General features: G+C 37.3%; 1 protein-coding gene across 1 annotated transcript in view; it reads right to left on the minus strand.

Moving 5' to 3' along the window:
• Positions 1-20,084, minus strand: part of ABCA13 (ATP binding cassette subfamily A member 13) — a 489,034-nt gene that overhangs the window by 435,289 nt on the left and 33,661 nt on the right. Inside the window, 4 exon segments of the mRNA XM_055124812.1 lie at positions 2,085-2,284; positions 8,911-8,994; positions 9,180-9,313; positions 10,771-10,904. Coding sequence (XP_054980787.1) covers positions 2,085-2,284; positions 8,911-8,994; positions 9,180-9,313; positions 10,771-10,904 — 552 coding nt within the window.

Genomic DNA, 20,084 nt, shown 5'->3' on the forward strand with positions numbered 1-20,084 from the left:
AACCTTTTGAAGCAGTATTGAACAAATGCATCGACCTATTTAAAGAGAATCTGGATTTCAAGATTTTAGTAACTTTCAAGATATTAAAAACTCCCATATTTTACTTAAGAAAAATATTCATAAGCATCACTCCCCAGAATTTCTTTTGTTTGTTTTGGGGCCACCCCTGATGGTGTTCAGGTTTACTCCTGTTCTGTGCTCGAAGATTAGTCCTGATGCTGCTCTGAGGACTATCTGGGATACCAGGGATTGAACTCAGGTCAACCAGCTGCAAGTAACCTACCTACTGTACTACCACTCCAATCCCACACCCCAGAAATATCGCATGTCTAATTCTAAATCACTGTCATAAAAATATAAAAAATAAAACAAAATAACAAAATTAAGTAACTTACATGTGATCTTCTATTTTCCTATACAAAGAAAAGTTTTGTTACACTACATTATGACCAAATAAGTGCCCAAAAAACTTCCAAATCACATAGATACATTTACATACTTTAATGCTAAAGCACTTGAGAAGCATCATCAAACTATCAGCTAACAATAAAGATTATTTTTTTTATGCTACTGGTAGGTCATGCCTTCGTGTTTATGTCTGCAGATTGATCAGGGTAGTAGCTGAGGTGATAGTGGCAATTTCTTAAAGAGAATGGTGAGATTTGCTACATCAGTGTGCATTTCCTTTCATAGAAGATTTATCTGTAGCACATAACTTTAGAGCATTCTAAACACAAAACTTCTTTTAAAATTGGAGTTAATCCTTTCCAATTTTGTCACTGCATTATCGGCTAGATAAATACATAATAATCAAAAGCATTCATTTGTTTCAATAATATAGCATCTATACCAGTAGTCTCCATCTCAAGGAATCATTGTCTTTGCTTATCTATGAGAAACAGAAACATTCAAATTCTGTTAGAATCTTACGATTAATTTATATCTTTAACCTCCAGTACTAATTCTTGTTCTTTTGCTATATCTATTACACATACTCTAAAGTCTCAGAATTCTCAGTCATTCATAAGATCTTAGAATCAACTTTCTTTTTTGCTTTTTGGGTCACACCCAGCAATGCACAGGGGTCATTCCTGGCTCTGCACTCAGGAATTACCCCTGGCAGTACTCAGGGGACCATATGGGATGCTGGGAATCGAACCCAGGTTGGCCACGTGCAAGGCAAATGCCCTACCCACTGTGCTATCACTCCAGCCCCTAGAATCAACTTTTTTACTGTTAATAGTTTACTTCATCCCATAAACCACTTATGTTCTTAATGACATCTAGAATGGCAAATCCTTTTCAGAAAGGTTTTAATTTACTTTAATGACATCTGTGAGAGTAATCACAACATGTTGCAGCTATAGCCTAAGAGATTCAAAAATCACCCCTTCATCTATTGCCTATAGAGTGGATGATGTATTAGCAGGCATAAAACAACATTCATCCCCTTATATATCTCTATCAGATATCTTGGTTAACTGGGTGCATTGTCAATGAGCAATAATGCTCTGAGTACATATACTTTTATTAACAGCAGATCTTAAATTAGACTTTAAAGATTCAATAAACCATTGTAAATAAATATGCTTTGATCTAGTGAGGAGTAGGGGAGAGAAATGAAAAATTACTTTTCCAAATGGAAAATGAAAAGCCAAAATTGGGATGCGGCACAGAAAGTCTGCAATCTCTTGCTATTGTTTTAAATAAAGACAGAAAAGGGCAATTTCTCATATGAAAATAACTTTAAAATGTTCTCTTTATTTGTAAAAATGAACATACAGCTTAAAATTCAGAATGTTGACTTCTATTTTCAACAATTTGAACATGTAGAAATGGTTTTACATGGTTCCTAATATAACACTTTTACTTTGCAGTTGCAAACAGTAAGTAATCTGTTTAGCTTTAGCTAAATAGTCTAACTATGCATTCTAAAATTAAGCATTGGCTTTTGTTTTTGAATCATGTGCAACAGTATCAGGGCTGACTCCTGAACTCTGCACTCAGAGATTACTCCTGGCAGTTCTAAGGGAACTGTAGTGTTGTTAACATAACCAGTAGTAAAACAGAAACATGTGCCTTACATCTTTGACGATATATGGGTGCCTTTGGAGCTCTCTGCTCTCAAACTGTCATTCAGAAGAGGGAAGGTGGCATGTAAAGCATCTGCCACTTTCCATAGCTGATCCTTCTCCTCAAAATGATTCCTGAGTGCCTCCAGACTGTGTGCAGTTGCTGCTAACACCATTGGAATTAGGCTCCCCTTTTGCCATTGATCAAATACCTAAACATTAAAAAAAATCATTATTGTCAAAAATAATAATTGGAAAAATATTTAGCTAAGAAACATTAATAGATGAGTTTAAATAACATATAGCCCATTTTATTGTTGTTAATAGATTGAAATTTCTTAATAAGTACTTTGGTATTTAATTATTACTTTATCTTAAAGAATACAAATTTCAAAAATAGATGCATGTAACTTTTTAATTGGGTTCTTATTTCTCTATTTTTGCTCATGCTCCCATAACCAGAGTGAGAATAATGTAAATATGTTTATGCATAGTAAATAGTTAATATCTCAAAAATTGAATTGAAGTACTTGGGATGGTGTAAATATATTCATGTACTTTATATGACCATAATAAATATTCATTTATAATAAAATTGTGTCATACACTTGGGAATAGTGGTGCTAATAGAAAATAACATTGCAGTTTATCATCGATATTAAGTATTTATTCCCAAAGTCACATAACAATGGGGAAACACATGATAAAGTTATTTTATTTTTTATTTTATTAAATTACTATGAGATACAGTTACAAGTATTCGTGTTTGAGTTACAATCACACAATGATCAAACACCCATCTCTCCACCAATGCACATTCCCCACCACAAATATTCCCAGTATACCCCCCTTTCCACCCTCCCCCTGCCTCCATGGCAGACAATATTCCCCATACTCTCTATCTATTTTTGGGCATTATGGCTTGCAACACAAACACTGAGAGGTTATCATGGTTCATCCTTTATCTACTTTCAGCACACATCTCCCATCCCGATGGATTCTTCCAACCCTCATTTTTTAGTGGTCCCTTCTCTATCCCAGCTGCTTTCTCCCCTCAGCTCATGAAGCAGTCTTCCAACTATGGAGCAATCTTCCTGGTCCTTGTATCTACTGTCCTTGGGTGTCAGTCTCATGTGATGCTATTTTATACTCCACAGATGAGTACAGTTCTTCTATATCTGTTGCTCTCTTTCTGACTCATATGATGAAGTTTTTAAAAATTTATTAAAGAACCATGATTTACAAAGGTTGTGGGAAGGGAGGATGGAGGGAAAATGAGAGAGGAAAGTTCTCACCATACAAATGAGAACACGGAATTCCCTGAGGTTGGAGAGAGCTCCTATGCACTTCCCAGTATTAGATTTGAAAGTACACATCTCAAGAGGGGAGATGAGACGTGGGAGAACAAGTGCTCAGGTGCCACATGTGCTTGGTCATGTGGGCACAAGCAGCACATGGGCTTGGGCAGCATATGCGCTATGAGATTTTGATGTGCTCTTGGATTCAGTTTGTTCAGATTTTGTTGAGGATGTTTGCATCTATGTTTATCAAAATTAGTCAGAAATGTTATGTTTTTGTCGTATCTCTGTCAGGTTTTATTGTCAGTGTAATGTTGGTGTAATAGAAGGTATCAGGATAGATTCCTGTTTCTTCAATATTTTTTAAAAGCTTAAGGATTAGTGGCAGTAATTCTTCTCTGAAAGCTTGATAAAGCTTACCCAAAATCCCATTTGGGCCAGGATTTTTATTCTTGGGGAAATTAATTATTTACTGTCTCAATTTCCTTGCTTGTGATTGGCCTGTTCAGTCTTTCTTCTTCCTCTTCATTCAGTTTTTGAAAACTACATATTTCTAGGAATCTGTCCATTTCTTCTAGGTTCTTCAATTTAACATGGTAGAATAGTTTATAATAAGTTCTGATAGTGCATTGATTTCTAGAAGGGATGTTGTAATTTATCCCTTTTGAGTACTTTCTTATTGGATAACAGTGGTTTGTCCTCCCACCCCCACCCCTGCTACCACAGGAAGTTTAGATTCATTGAGTAACACCCATCACAACGTTCCCCAGGCACTCCCATTCATCTTTAACTTCTCCTTTAAGCTCTGCTTATCAATCTGTCAATTGCTCATTTCCCCTAATCAAATTCTGTGACAATAAAGTCATATTCTTCAGAGATCTCTGGATTTCATATTTGTAAGTGAAATATTGCTTTTTTCTTTCCTTTATGTCCTTTGCAGTTTACTTTAGAATAATGTCATTTTTGCACAGACACAGGAAAACAGCTAATGCTATGCTCTTGTAACTTGAGAGTTAATTGACTCCAAATAATATTTACTCCTGGGAATCTGTCATACTTACTCAATTTAAGCTTCAGTTGCCCTTAGTTCCTAGTCTCCAAAGGAAGATCCCTACGAGGGACTTGGATGGACCCAGAGTAAGCAGACAGCTACCTATGCATCGTAAAAGGACAAGCTGTAAGCTACTCTGACATCAAAAAGGGATGGGCCAAATGCCAATAAAACTTATAAAAAGTTAAGAGCATGGCCATGGGCAAACTCTGTCATGATCCAAAAAAAGAGTAACTGAATAAGGACTCTGCTGAGTTAAGAAGGACTAATATGGCCCAAGGAGTCTAGTTTGGGATATATAGTGAGATGTCCCCAGGAGAGCCAACCTTTATATCTCTTACTGTGTTCATACAAAATAACTAGAAAGATTAAGAAATAAATTTAAGATGACTGTTTAAATGGATTTGGACTAAGGAAAGGGGAAATACTCCCTTAGATGTGATTAATGGCAATATCCTAGCAGGATGAGATTTTTGTCCTAGAAAAAGCTTCCCTAGAAAAATGGGCTTTACATATGTTGATTGTGCTACCACACCTATGTGTATATGCTACCCCCAACACTTCAGGATTGCTATACAACCAAAGCTGTGAGATGGGAATGGGAGTAGTATGAGTCTGCTACGGGGACAGAGACTGGAATAAATGGAGACTGATTACCAACCAGACTGTCCTCTCTTTCCTCCTTTGCCATTGGCCCAGAATGGGAGACAACTCTTTTTTTTTTTTTAATTTTTTTTTAAAATTTATTTATTTTTAATTAGAGAATCACCGTGAGGGTACAGTTACAGATTTATACACTTTTGTGCTTATACTTCCCTCATACAAAGTTTGGGAACCCATCCCTTCACCAGTGCCCATTCTCCACCACCCGTAAACCCAGTGTCCCTCCCACCCTCCCCAATCCCATCTCCCCCCCACCCCACCCTGCCACTGTGGCAAGGCATTCCCTTCTGTTTTCTCTCTCTAATTAGCTGTTGTGGTTTGCAATAAAGGTGTTGAGTGGCCGCTGTGCTCAGTCTCTAGCCCTCATTCAGCCCGCAACTCCCTTCCCCCACATGGCCTTCGACTACAATGTAGTTGGTGATTGCTTCTCTGAGTTGACCTTTCCCCGGAACGTGAGGCCAGCCTCGAAGCCATGGAGTCAACCTCCTGGTACTTATTTCTACAGTTCTTGGGTGTTAGGGGAGACAACTCTTGACCGCTAAACTCATGCAGCACATGCCCACACCTTTTGAACTCACACTTTCTCTTTTTTATCTCATGAGGCTAACCAATGGTTCTTCTATCTTTATTCTTTCATGAATCAGCTCCTGATTTCATTGATTCCTTGTATTGCTTTCTTGATTTCTATACTGTTTATTTCTGCTCGAGTTTTCATTATTTCTTTCCTTCTACTAGCCTTTGAATTCATTTGTTGTTAGGTAGCACATTTAAGGTGCACCTTAGGTTGTTGATTTCATTTTTTTATTCTTTCTGTTGCTATGAGTTTCCCCCTAAGTACGGTTTTTGTTATGTCCTAAAGATTTTGGTAACTTGCTCATTATCATTAGTCTCAATGAATCTTTTTTATTTCTTCCTTGAGTTCCTCTTTTATCAAGCTGTATTTTAGCTGCATGCTGTTCCATCTCCAGGTGTTAGAGTTTCTCCCATATTCATTTTATGGCTGATTTCTCGCTCCATGGCTTTGTAGTCTTATAGGATGCTTAGCATGATTTTTGTGTTTGTGAATTTATGCAAGTCACACTTTGTCCTAAAATGTGATCTATCCCAGAGAGTATTCCATCAGAACTAGAGAGGAATGTGTATTTAGTCTTTTGAGAATGGAAGACCCTGGATCCATTTGTCCCAGCTCTTCTAGTTCCTCATTCAATGCTCTTGTGTCTTTATTGATGTTCTGTCTAGTGTATTTATCCAGTGGTGACAGTGACATGCTGAACTCTTCCTCTACTATTTTGTTTACATCCGTGTGTTCCTCTAGGTTTGTGAGCAAAAAGCTTACAAACTTTTCTGACCAAACATTCAATGCCTATATTTAGATTAGTTAATACTTCTTGAACTTTTGTTCCCTTGATCAATGGTAGTATCCATCCCTATCTCAAAATACTTTCTTCTTTATATTGAATGCCATTTGGCTGATGTAAGTATGGTTATCTCAGCTTTTTTGTTTGTTTGCTTGTTTCCCATTGGCTTGTATAGTTGTTTTCTATCCTTTTACTGTGTCTCTCCTGTGAATTTTTTGTTTCCTACAAGGAACAGATAGTTGGTTTTTGTTTCCTGACCTATCCCACAACTCTGTGCCTTTTGATGGGAGAGTTTACGACATTGACATTCATTAATACAATTGATATAAATGCTGTGTTGCCATTTAACCATGTAGGGTTGTTGCTTCTCAAACATTCTGATGGACTTAAGGACTTACTAGGGTTTCTGACTCTACCTGAAACGGCAGCTGAGTTCCCAAGTTTCCTCTCTGTTCATTGAGTTTTGTGTGTGTTAACAGTGGGAGCTTTTCAGTTTCTGGAGAAGTAATCTTTTGAGTTGTTTATTCCAGATAGCTACCAATAGTCTGCTTTTTCAGTTATTTTCCTTATTACTTGGTAGTGTTTTTTGAGTATGTCCCCCAAAACTTTCAGCTGGTTACTTGGTTGAGTTAACTGAGATTTAAGGTTGTGTACCATCTGGGAAGTCGGAATGCCACATCCCACCTGCCCCAAATATAAGAGATATATGAAGTAATCTCTTCATGTGGATGTGATAGAATCATGCGGTTTGGGTTATAGACAATAGACTGATGTGAGGCAGGGTCAGTCCTTAACCTAATGTCAGGTGTCTGGCAGTGCAAGACAGAAGTATGGATTCCCCAGATTTACTAGCATGTTTCTGAGTGTGGTTTTACAATAGGTCTGGGCTCCATAGTGCATGCACCTGGGTTTAGATTATAGAATGGTGTTAGCTGTGACCAATCCCCAGCCTAGGGAGTGGGTATCCAATGGTTCAGCATAGAAGGATAGAGTCCCAGGCTTGCTGACATGTGGCTGAATGGGGTTTAAGGGTGGGGAGGGGTGCATATGACAAAGATTGATATGTTCTGAGTAACCCCAATTAATCAAAAATTGGTGTTACTTGGATAAGGCAGAGGAAAGATATCTATCTGACCATGCCAATGATCAGCAATGACCCTTGCTTATTTTGTATTAGGTCTATTTAGTATCACAGAGTAGACAAGAACACCTATAATACTTTAAAGAAAGCCTGTGATTAGAAACATAATCTCAATAAAAACGAATGGTAAGTGATTGTCACTCAGATTTCTGCCCCAACAGTCTCCAGAAGCTTTGGCTATAAGTTATCCCAGGCTTCCATGGGTCTCTTAGGCTATCAGCATATCATCACTCCAATATGCTAGGGTCATAAAGTATGGAGAAAGTGCAGATTGAAGTCAATCAAATAGAAACATATCCCAGTAATAACTATATCCATGAGAAACATCAAGGATCACCAATTACATGTGGTTGTTTGTTAATAAAGTTAAACAATAATTAATAATATTTTCCAGATGTGAGACAAGAGAAGAAAACTGCTAATTATTGACAATTCATGATCTGACAGAAGGGTTTTTAAACACATAGACCAAAAATGTCAGCAAACTACTGGAGGGGGACATCACTCACTGCCTGTTTTAAGAACTCATATATGAAACCCAGAGGTTTCCAATAATAGCCTGCAGGTAAAGGGTAACTATATTTATGCACAAAAGGTGCCTTCAGATCTCTCCAACTTTTAGCAAGTTGGAGAAGGACGCAAAGCCCACAGACACCCGTGTGAGGGCAGGGTCTTGATAGGAGAGCATAGATCTCCAACTGTTAAAAACCCTAACCTGGGAGCTGTACCACTAGAAAAGTCTACCCTGTAAGGGGTCCGGAGGATAGACGCTTGAATCAAAGACAGGGGTATGGGTTTCTAGAATCCTGAAAACCATGCCAGTTCCATCAGAAACATCTAAAACAGGACTGAGGTGTGTTTGAAGGATTATTCCAGACCATTGAGAATGTCTATGAACTGTATTTTGAAATTAGAAAATTCAGTTCCTTTATTTACACAGTTTGGGCACTAATCTTACAAGCCCATCTGACTTCCTGCTCCCTGACAGCAGTCATCTCTTTGCTTGGAAAACTGCCCTTTCCTCATCTCCAGTTCTCATAAGCCCATTTCAATTTCTACCAGCTACTCTGCTTTTTCATATCTCCATGAATTTTTTTCCTTTTCTAATTTCAAGAGCAACAGAGTAATCTATTTCCTCCCAGTCACCTTTGAGGCTGGGACAAAATGACAAGCTAAGAGAAAAGAAACACTTCTATAGAAACAGCAAAAACTTGCCATATCCAAAGAGCTCATACTGCCTCCCCCTGTTGCTTCAGATACATAGTATAGAGTTACTCTTCAGAGCATGAATGAAGATCCTAGCAGGGGAGCGCAGCTTCTTTTGTACCCTCAACCGAAGACCTAAGGCCGGTCCATCTCTGTTTCCTGGAAGGCCATCCTCTTCCACCGTCTTCTTCCACTGAGCGTACAGCTTTGAGAGGGACACTCTTGGAGTGGTGAAGGAGGAAGGGGACACTCGCCTAGCCAGCCAGATCAGCCAAATCAACCCTGGCAATCAATGGGGTGACAGATGTCACAGCCAGATCACCCTCACATCCAAGTTACCCTTAAGGAGAAGCCCAATTCTAGTAAATCAAATCAAGCATGTGTATGTACCTCTTGTGGTCCAATTGAATAATTTACGCCTTGTTCTGCATGAAGGTCATCAGAGTCAAATAGGGATTTCAGGTCTGCCTGTACCTTCTGTGGTTCCCACACCATATTGGGCAAGGACATATTGTATTCTGACTCTGCAGGACAATGGTTTACATGGTGAATTGTTTCAACATTGTGACACATATAATTGAGAAAACAAACACTTCTTCACTTCTGAAGGCAAAGCAAATAAAGGTCAATTGCCATTTGTAACATTAAATAATAAAAGCAAACTATTCAATACTGGATGCTACAAATGTAATGGTGAGATGACACACATATCCCAGCATAAGTGACCAGAAGGTCTCTTCAGAGAAGTCTGATAGTAAGCTTCAAGGACTTTATTGTATTCATAAATATATCTTTATATTTATGAATATAATATAATATATTTATACTATGAATATAATATATTTATATTCATATATTCATAAGTATATTTTATTTATTATCTGATCATTTCTTCAAAAAATTCTCTCAATAAATCTAATTATTTTTGTGAAGTATAAGTAATTTACCATCATTTTATCACATTAATTTTATACCAAATAGTTGTTATAAACCAGCATAGAAGAAAATGATGAATTATGGTATAGTCTTCTCAAAAAATAAAATGAATTCTTTAAACCCATATTTCAAAAAATAAGTTATTATTGTGAACTACTTTATGAAAATAAAATGTATAAAAATCATTTTAAAAATAAGTTATATAAAAACCTTCTCTAGTAGAGTTAATAAAGATATTAACTCTAAACTGGGTAAAATTAAATACTCATAAATTACTGATATAATCTAGCAATACAGTCCAGAAATGGCAGACCTGTTGTCTGAGGGCCCTACCTACTCCAATTTTGAACAACAGTTCTGGACAATTGCAGGAATAAAATCTGTATAAATTCCCATGTAAAACTTCATCTGAAAAGTAGATGCAGCTAAGTAGAACATTTCAGATCTTGATTCAACAGCCTTCTCCTAACTTCTTACACATGCCAGGCACCATCCATCACTTTCCTTTCTGATGCCCATGAATCAGTACTAAAGTCTAAAGAAAAGACACGATTCTTTTGTTTACAAAACAGTACAATAAAGAGAACTTCAAGAAAGTGTTTAAGAAAGGCAGGCCCAGGAGTCGAAGACCGCTCAGTTCCAGTCTAGTTGTCTTTACTTATTATTAGAAGAGGTCAGGGAGACAATACTGCTCTAAAACTAAAACCGGGATTTCAGAAAATGAGGAAAAAATAAAAGTACAGAACAAGGGTTGTTCTAACATTAGGTGATATAAATGCAGTGCATTTTAAATTATTATTTCATGCAATTCAAGTTAACATCTTTATTGACAGTGGCCACAAAATTTCAATAATTGTTGCTTAAAATTCAGTTTTGAGCTTCATATTTGTAGCCTACTTGTAATCTTAGTGAAATCAGTGGATAATTTTCCATTTGATATTTCAATTGCATCATTTAAATAATAGCCTTTTATCTCTATCGTGGCTATTAATAAGTATAACTAGAGAAGTGGTTAAATAGAAGAAAAGATGTTAATTACCCATACTAGTAGCAGCTACTATTCCATATTCCTGAAGAAGTGTCAGCGTAGAAGTGGTCACATTTAGCATAATTTCAGAAACCCTCAAAAAAGTGTGGTTGAGTGGCATCCAATCTAAATCTTCTAGAGATGTTAATGAACTGAAACCAAACCGAACAGAAGCAATTTGAGTTGTCCTTTAACAACAATGACAAAAATTGTTTTAAGGGTAAAAATTCTAATTGTTCCTGGAATTATGATAGGGTCACATTAACTGACAAAGCCCAACCCCCAAGTCTATGAACACATGACAATATAATTTATACAAAGGCATTCAAAACAGCTTAAAACATCAAGCATGGTTTCAAATGCCTGAACTGCCCTAAGCACTATCATTTAGTTTCTCTCATGAAATATGTGTGTATTTGGGTTACCTTCGAGTCTATCTGTTAACACCAATCCTGAATTTATAGCGGCATTTTCACAGGTGTTTCTCGGTTCATATATACATAGCCAGAGGACAGACATAGCAGGGGTCAAGTCCCTAAAAAGCATTTAAGCAACTATCCAGATGCAACTTGGTATGGGCAGAGTATGCCCTTGAATGCTGTGTACCCCAATCCTACATCTATCTTCCAACATGTTTCTTAAAATATCAGGAGTTCAATCAGTGATATCAAATTTCTTTTTTGGACAATAGGGTATTTCAGAATGTCTATGTATGTTTAGAAAGAGTGCTATTCTTTATTTTATTTAATAAATAGTAACTAAAACTTGTAAACTGCAAAATTCATTTACCTAAGTAAAATAGATCCAAATTTTATCAACAGAAGGCCAATAATAGCACTTTATACAAATTATTTTATTCTATTTTCTCAGTAGAAAAATTTTCAGGGTATCCTTATATTATAGAAGACTGTTCCAAAATTTACAGATATGTCATTAAAAACTGGTGTTATTTAGAAATATGAATTTCTATGAATGCAGATTTGCTTGATATTACAAATACTTATGCAAAACATAGAAATGTTTTTTATTGAATCTGATATTGTTTTCATTAATATCTTATCATTTGAAATATTGTCTTTTTAAAAACAGCTCTTATATCCTCATTGTTTATCACTGTATCACTGTCATCCCATTGCTCATTGATGTGCTCAAGCGGGCACCAGTAACGTCTCCATCGTGAGACTTGTTACTGTTTTTGACATATTGAATACACCACAGGTAGCTTGCCAGGCTCTGCCGTGCGGGCGGGATATTCTCAGTAGCTTGCTGGGCTCTCTGAGGGGGGCATATATAAATGGCCAGATAGGCTTTTAAAGCCATAATCTTTTTGCTTCACTTAACTATTCTTTTTCTAGTTTGGGGGCCACAGCCAGCTGTTCTCAGGGTTTTCAGGGTTTATTCCTGACTCTGAGTTCGGGGATCACTCATGCTGGCACTTGGGAATCCATATGGGGTGCTGGGAATGGAACCCAGGTTAGTGAGTGCAAGGCAAGTGCCAAACCTTATATATATATATATATATATATATATATGTATATATATGCACACACACATATATATACATATGTATATACAATTGAAGGTAGCCTTTCAACTTTAATAAGCATGAAAATACCATAAAAATAGCATGAAAATTTCATGAAATAAGCATGAAAGTGTACATCTTAAATATCTGGATAACCAAGAACAAATGAATCCAAAGACCAGAAGAAATGAAACACTAAAAATTAAAATATAAATCGACAATATAGGAACCAAGAAAGCAATACAAAAATATTAATGGAACTGGGAGCTGGTTCTTCAAAAGAATTAATAAGATTGACAAACTTTTGGCTGAATTATGAGGAAAAAAAGAGAAAGTGTTTAAATAAATAGGATGAGAAATGAAAGAGGAGAAATTAACAGAACCCTCAGAAATCCAAAATTTCTTCTGCTTTTTGTGTCACACCCAGTGATCCATCAGGGTTAGTCCTGGCTCATGCACTCAGGAATTACTCCTTTAGGTGCTCGGGGGAACATATGGGATGCTGGGAATCCAACCCAGGTCAACTGTGTGCAAGGCAAACACCCTACCCACTGTGCTATTGCTCCAGCCCAGGAATCCAAAAATTCTTAAGAGCTTGCTGCAAACAATTCTACTCTGTAAAGCTGGAGAACATAGAAGAAATGACTAGGTTCTTAGAAACATGTAATATCCCAAAACTGAATGAGGAGGAAGTATAAAGCCTGAATGGGGAGCTGGAGCGATAGCACAGCGGGTAGGGCGTTTGCCTTGCACGCGGTCGACCCGGGTTCTAATCTAACCCGGGTGCATTCGCGGGTGTGACCCAAAAACCAAAAAAAAAAAAAGCCTGAATGGGCCAATCACAAGCAAGGAAAAATGAAACAGTAATAAAAAAATCTCACTGAAAACAAAAACCCTGGTCCAGATGGGTTTGCTAGTGAGTTTTAAGAAGAGAACACTTACTACCACTGATCCATAAACTTTCCCAAAATATTAAAGAAACAGGAATCCTTCCTAACACCTTCTCTGAAGCCAACATTGCACCGATAATAAAGCAGAGACACTTCTAAAGAAGAAAACTTCAGATCAATCTCCTTGATGAACATTGATGCAAATGTCCTCAACAAAATCTTATCAAACTGAATAAGATAGCGTATAAAAAAAATCATACACCACGGTCAAGTAGTATTCATCCCAAAGGTGCAAGGAGGGCTCAACATATGCAAATCAACTGACACAACATACTACATCAGTAAAAGGAAAGATAAAAATCATATGATCATATCAATCAATGCAGAGAAAGCTTTTGACAAGATCCAACAACTATTTTTGATTACAAAATCCATTAACAAAACATACATGGAAAGAACCTTCCTCAAGATAGCAATGTCTATCTGTAACAAGCCTACATTCAATCACTGTCTGTCACTGTCATCCGTTGCTCATCAATTTGCTTGAGTGAGTTTAAGAATGTCATCTGAATTTGGATAGGTATTGCATTGATTCTATACAGTACACTAGGTAGAATGATCATTTTAACAATATTTAATGTTCCAAACCAATAGTATGAAATATTACCTACCACAGTCTTCTATTTCTTCCTTGTTTTGAAGTTTACTTGGTATGTATTTCCCACCTCTTTTTATTTCAATTCCTAGGCACTTTATGGTTTTGGACACTATTTTGAATGGAATAGAATATTTGATCTCTTTCGCCTCCAATCCTTTATTTGTATACAGGAAAGTGGCTGATTTTTGTGTATTGACTTTGTACCCAGCCACTTTGCCATATTGGTTTATTTTTTTTTCAGGAGCTTTTATGTATGTATACTCTTTAGGGTCTTTTATGTATATTATTATGTCAGCTGCAAATAGAAATTAAATGAATTTCTCTTTTCCAATTTGGATCACTTTGATTTTCTTTTCTTTGCCTAAATACTATTGCTAAGACTTCTAATATAATGTTGAATAAGAGCGGAGCTGATCTATATCCTTGCTTTGTACCTGATCTCAGTGGGAATTTTCTCAGTTTTTAACCATTAAGAATAATATTGACTGAGGGCTAGAGCGATAGCACAGCAGGTAGGGCAATTGCCTTGCACGTGGCTGACCCAGGTTTGATTCCTCCGTTCCTTTCGGAGAGTCTGGCAAGCTACCAAGAGTATCCTGCCCGCACGGCAGAGCTTGGCAAGCTACCCGTGCTGTATTCGATATGCCAAAAAGAGTAACAAGTCTCACAATGGAGATGTTACTGGTGCCTCGTTGTCTAAAACATATATATTCAACACTTACAGAAAGAATACAAAGAAAAGTATAAAAATGCCTAAATAACTAAGATATAAATAAAATTTAAAACTTATCAAATCATGAATCATTTTCTAAAATTAACAAATGTGTTATCTTAACATCTTGAAAGACATGGTAAAATTTAGTACATTTTCTTTCTCATAATTATGCTTTGAATTTAGGGTCTGGGAGTATATGCCTTGGTTCCCCATCCCTAGTTAACCTTTTCCCACTTCCCACTGTATCCCTTGTGTACATATATGGAGAGTGGGATCTGTATCTCCAAGCACTATCCACACCCTCTGTCTCATATCAATTTATAACTCCTGCTACTATTATTGGACTACCATGGTACCTAATTCATATATCAGCAATAAGAGCTGATATATGGGCCAGTGAAAAGGGCCAGGGAAACAGTCTATATGTGTCTAAAATCAAGCTATGATATTAGAATAAAAACCCCTAGGGTAAGAAGACCTTTGGGGCATAGACTCTTAACCCTGTGAATTTTCCATCCTTAAGGAGAAGTACAACATGTTTTGAGAAGAAATCCCTGTATCACGGACTTATAGTCAATACTAATGAATCTCACTTATGGCAGAAAGAATATTAAAGAAACTATATAAACTTCACTAATGAAATACCTTATTCAATAATTCAATATAAAAAGAAGTGTGGCTATTAAAATGTTGGAAAGACATACCCATAGACAAATGTCCTCTGAATGATAACTCCAAGTAACATGGGATAAGTTCCATCCCAAGAGACCAATGATCAATTCATAAATTACACAAGGGAAAGAAATAAACTTTTAGTTTTGGTATTTTGGCCAATTGCAAAATAATTATTAGCTAATTTTCTGAAATTATTATATCCAACATTTTAATAGCAAAAATGTTCTAAACAACAAGCAATATAACCATTAAGAACTTTATATCATGACATACTCCTCATGAAATTTTATATTGCTCCAAGTAAACTTCCTTTTACTGGGTGAAGATGTGCAAGAAAAGAAAAAATAAATTTCGGTCTAATTCATCAGAGAGTCCCAGCTGGGCTAACTACAATTATTCAACCTCAGAATAGAAAACTCAATGGTGAAGACTCTTAGAAGCCCACCAAGTTTAATGAATGAAAACAATAACACAGAAGGTTCAACGAGTATCAACCAACTGAGTAAATCCTCAGACGATTACTTTAGTGACACTATGATGAGAATGTCTAATGAACTCAAATAAAATATAGCACAGGTGGTCAACAAAACACAAAAAATGATGAAAATCAAAATGAGAAAACTACAAGCTAAAACAAGAGTGTGGTCGATGCTGTGAAAAAAACTCTTATCATAAGGGCCACTAAGTGAATGGTGCTTGGAGGGCTTGTTCAGGATGGGAGATGCATGCTGAAAGTAGACTATAGACCAAACATAATGGCCACTTAGTACCTATATTGCAAACCATAACACCCAAAAGAAGAGAGAAAGTAAAAGGAAATGTGCCTGCCACAGAGGTGGAGGGAGGGTGTTGGAGGGATGGCGGGAGGGATACTGGGAACATTGGTGGTGGAGAATGGTCACTGGTGGACGGATGGGCACTCAATCATTGTATGACTGAAATGTAATCATGAATGTTTGTAAGTCTGTAACTATACATTACGTGATTCATTGAAAAAGAATTTTTTAAAAAGCCCTAAAAAAATTCTCATTAGAACTCTTAAAAGTGGTATAAGAGCAGCTGAGGAAAAGATTATGGAGCCCCAAGATGAGATAGTGGAAATTGCTAGAAAACAACAGAAGGTGGGGAAAGTCTGAAAAGAAGTGAACAGCATACCAGAGAACTATGGAACGGGTTGAAGAGTAACAATATAGTAATCACTGGAGTACCTGAAGAACAGGAAGCCTAATTATATGAAGAAATAATAGTGAAAGAAATTATAGATAAGAATTTCCAGGCCTTAAATGGCTCCACCATGAAGTACAACAATCTTCACACACTTTCTCTTGTGGTGGTGAGATTGGTGTTGGAATATTAAATGTAGTGAACTATTGTGAACAACGTTATAAAAAGTAAAATAAAATTTATAGGAAAAAAATAATTTCCAGGGGCTGGAGCAATAGTACAGTGGGTAGGGCGTTTGCCTTGCACACGGCTGACCTGGGTTTGATTCGCAGCATCCCATATGGTCCCCTGAGCACCGCCAGGAGTAATTCCTGAGCGCAGAGCCAGGAGTAACCCCTGTGCATTGCCGGGAGTGAACCAAAAAGCCAAAAAAAAAAAAAAAGAATTTCCAGGCCTTTCCAGCATAGATTTCGGCCCCTGGGAAGCAGGCCCCGACCCTAGAAGTGGTGATGGATGGTAAGGGCTAGCTCCTGCAGCCTTGCAATCTTGACAATGTCTGCCTACAGCAGACCGTGTTCCCTGTATCTTTCAGGTACATTTTTGAATTTCTCCCCTGGTCCTTGTTCTGTTGGTAGTACCATCATCTGAATGTGAAATTAAAGGTCAGGCAAGTGGTAGGTGTAGTTTTCCAAGTGGCTATGAGTACAGAGTAGGTAGAGACGCCACTCTGCAGGAGGACTTTCCCATGGACTAGCAAGCCAGAGGCAGTTTTAGCACCACATCCTGTGACAGACGCTGCATGGCCCTAATGTTTGTCATTTCCCACAGATAAGACTAATGATGAGCTGGCTGGGTTTTGCCAGCAGGTAGCCACAAACGCAGCTGCCACTTAATCTCCCCCACCATATTCCATAAGATCCACAAATTGGTCTCTTATATGGAACTCTCACCAGGGCAGCCTGGCTATACCAACCACTTTAGGCCAATAGTTTATTAGTCACACAGTTCCCCAAAACCACAAAAATAATAGTATCTGCAAGAAACAATAGAATCCTAACCAAAAAAGTAACAGTAGTTAAGTCAGGGCAAAAAAAAAACAAAACATTCCCCGAATATCAGCACAAAAAGCTCTCCACAATTACATAGGAAAAACAAATTTGAAGGAAATATCTTTGATGGGGACAGAGGAGACCACCACCAAGAGCTCTCCCAGACCCTCCCGGTGAGGATGTACTAGTGAGGAAGATGTTGATAGTGTATTTGAAAGAACCACCTCTGGAGCACCACAGGCTCCAAAGGGAAACAATACAGTGCCACATCTCAAGAAGTGTATGAAGATAATAGCCCTGAAGTCCCAACAAGAAATACCCACATGAATAATGTCTCTGATAAAGAATTCAGAAAGAAAATGGTGAGGACGTTTAATGAGCTCAAAAAAATGTGGAATGGATATTCAATAGAAAACAGAATATGAGAAAGACATATAGCTAATAAAATGTAGGAAGATATAGAGTGGAAATAAAATGACAAGCAGAAATGACATTAATAAAAAATTGTATGTGAAATAAAAAATATCAATGGATGCCCTTAACAGTTGAGTAACAGCACCTGAAGACAGAATCAACTGAACTTGAAAAGGAGATGCAGAAAACTTCCAGGTAACAACAGCAAAAGAAAAAAGGTGTCAGGGCTGGAGCAATAGCACAGCGGGTAGGGCATTTGCCTTGCATGCGGCCAACCCGGGTTCGATTCCCAGCATCCCATATGGTCCCCTGAGCACTGAAAAGAGTAATTCCTGAATGCAAAGCCAGGAGTAACCGCTGTGCATCGCCGGGTGTAACCAAAAAAGCAAAAAAGAAAGAAAGAAAGAAAGAAAGAAAGAAAGAAAGAAAGAAAGAAAGAAAGAAAGAAAGAAAGAAAGAAAGAAAGAAAGAAAGAAAGAAAGAAAGAAAGAAAGAAAGAAAGAAGAAGAGAGAGAGAAAGAAAGAGAGAAAGAGAGAGAGAAAGAAAGAAAGAGAGAAAGAGAGAGAGAAAGAAAGAAGAGAGAAGAGAAGAGAAAGAAAGAAAGAAAGAAAGAAAGAAAGAAAGAAAGAAAGAAAGAAAGAAAGAAAGAAAGAAAGAAAGAAAGAAAGAAAGAAAGAGAAAGAAAGAAAGAAAGAAAGAAAGAAAGAAAGAAAGAAAGAAAGAGAAAAAAGACCTCAAAAAAACTCAGGAGCAGAAAAGAGAATTATGAGATGAATTCAAGAGGAACAAGAAACATTAAAGGCATCATTGCTGAAAGTTCTCAGAGCTGAAGAATGCAAGTATTCAGATCCAAGAAACGTACCAGCAAAAGAGACCCCAATAAAAGGACTCCCAAAACATCTCCGAATCAGAATTATGAAAACCATAGATAGAGAAAACAGTACTGAATGCAGCAAGATCAAAGAAGGAAATTACATACAAAGGATCATACCTTAGATTTAAAACAGACCTGTCTAATGAAACCCTGGGCCTAAGGTCAACAGTAAAAAATTTCTTAATGAAGAAAGTTTCACCAATACTTTACCTAGCTAGACTCTCATTCATATCTGAAGGAACAATACATTAACCTCATGGATAAACAAGAGCTCAGGACTTTCATAAACTCAAAACCAAATTTGAAAGAAGAACTAAAGGGTTTACCATAAGGCAAGTCAAGTCCCACAAACACAACAAACTTATAAAGAGTGATGGGACAAGACCCCATGACAAAAATCTCTCTCAATATCAATGGTCTAGACACACCAATTAAGAGACACAGAGAGGTAAAACATATTTAGAAATTGAGTAAAACAATTTGTGCCTACAAGAAACACATTTGAATAGTGTTGAAAACCTGTATCACTGTCATCCGATGTTCATCAATTGACTCAAGTGGGCACCAGTAATGTCTCCATTCATCTCAGCCCTGAGATTTTAGCAGCCTCTTCTTACTTGTTTTTCCCAAGAATTGGAGTCTCTTTTCAGGGTCAGGGGTCTGAGAACTGCTATTGTTTCTGTATTTGGCATATCAAATACACCACAGGGAGCTTGCCAGAAAACCTGTATCACTGTATCACTGTCATCCTGTTGCTCATGGATTTGCTCGAGCGGGCACCAGTAATGTCTCCATTGTGAGACTTGTTGCTGCTATTTTTGGAATATCGAATATGCCATGGGGAGTTTGCCAGGCTCTAGCCATGCAGGCAGATTATACCATGCAATTACTTATGACCCAAAGGCACTTGAAACAATGCTCTACATCAATAATCATCAGGGAGATGCTAATCTAAACAATGCAATATCATCTCACATAACAGACACTGACACACATCAAAAAGAACAAACAGCCATTACTGGCGTGGATACTGGAGAAAGGGACTCATTCATTGTTGGTGAGAATGCTGACTGTTCCAGCCCTCTGGGGAAACATATGGACATTCCTCAAAAACACTAGAAATGAGCTCCCATACTACCCAGCAATACCAATTATGGAGATATATCCTGGGGATACAAAAAAACATAGTAGAAATCCCATATGCACTTCTTTGTTCACTGCAGCACTATTCACAATAGCCAGATCCTGGAACCAACCCAAGTGCACAAGAGCAGATGACTGGATGAAGAAAGTATGGTAAATCTACACAATGGATTACTTAATACCCACCAGGGAAAATGAAGCCATGAAATTTGCTAATACATATA

This window comes from Sorex araneus, chromosome 2 (genome assembly GCF_027595985.1).
Source record: "Sorex araneus isolate mSorAra2 chromosome 2, mSorAra2.pri, whole genome shotgun sequence".
Classification (NCBI taxonomy): Eukaryota; Metazoa; Chordata; class Mammalia; order Eulipotyphla; family Soricidae; genus Sorex; species Sorex araneus.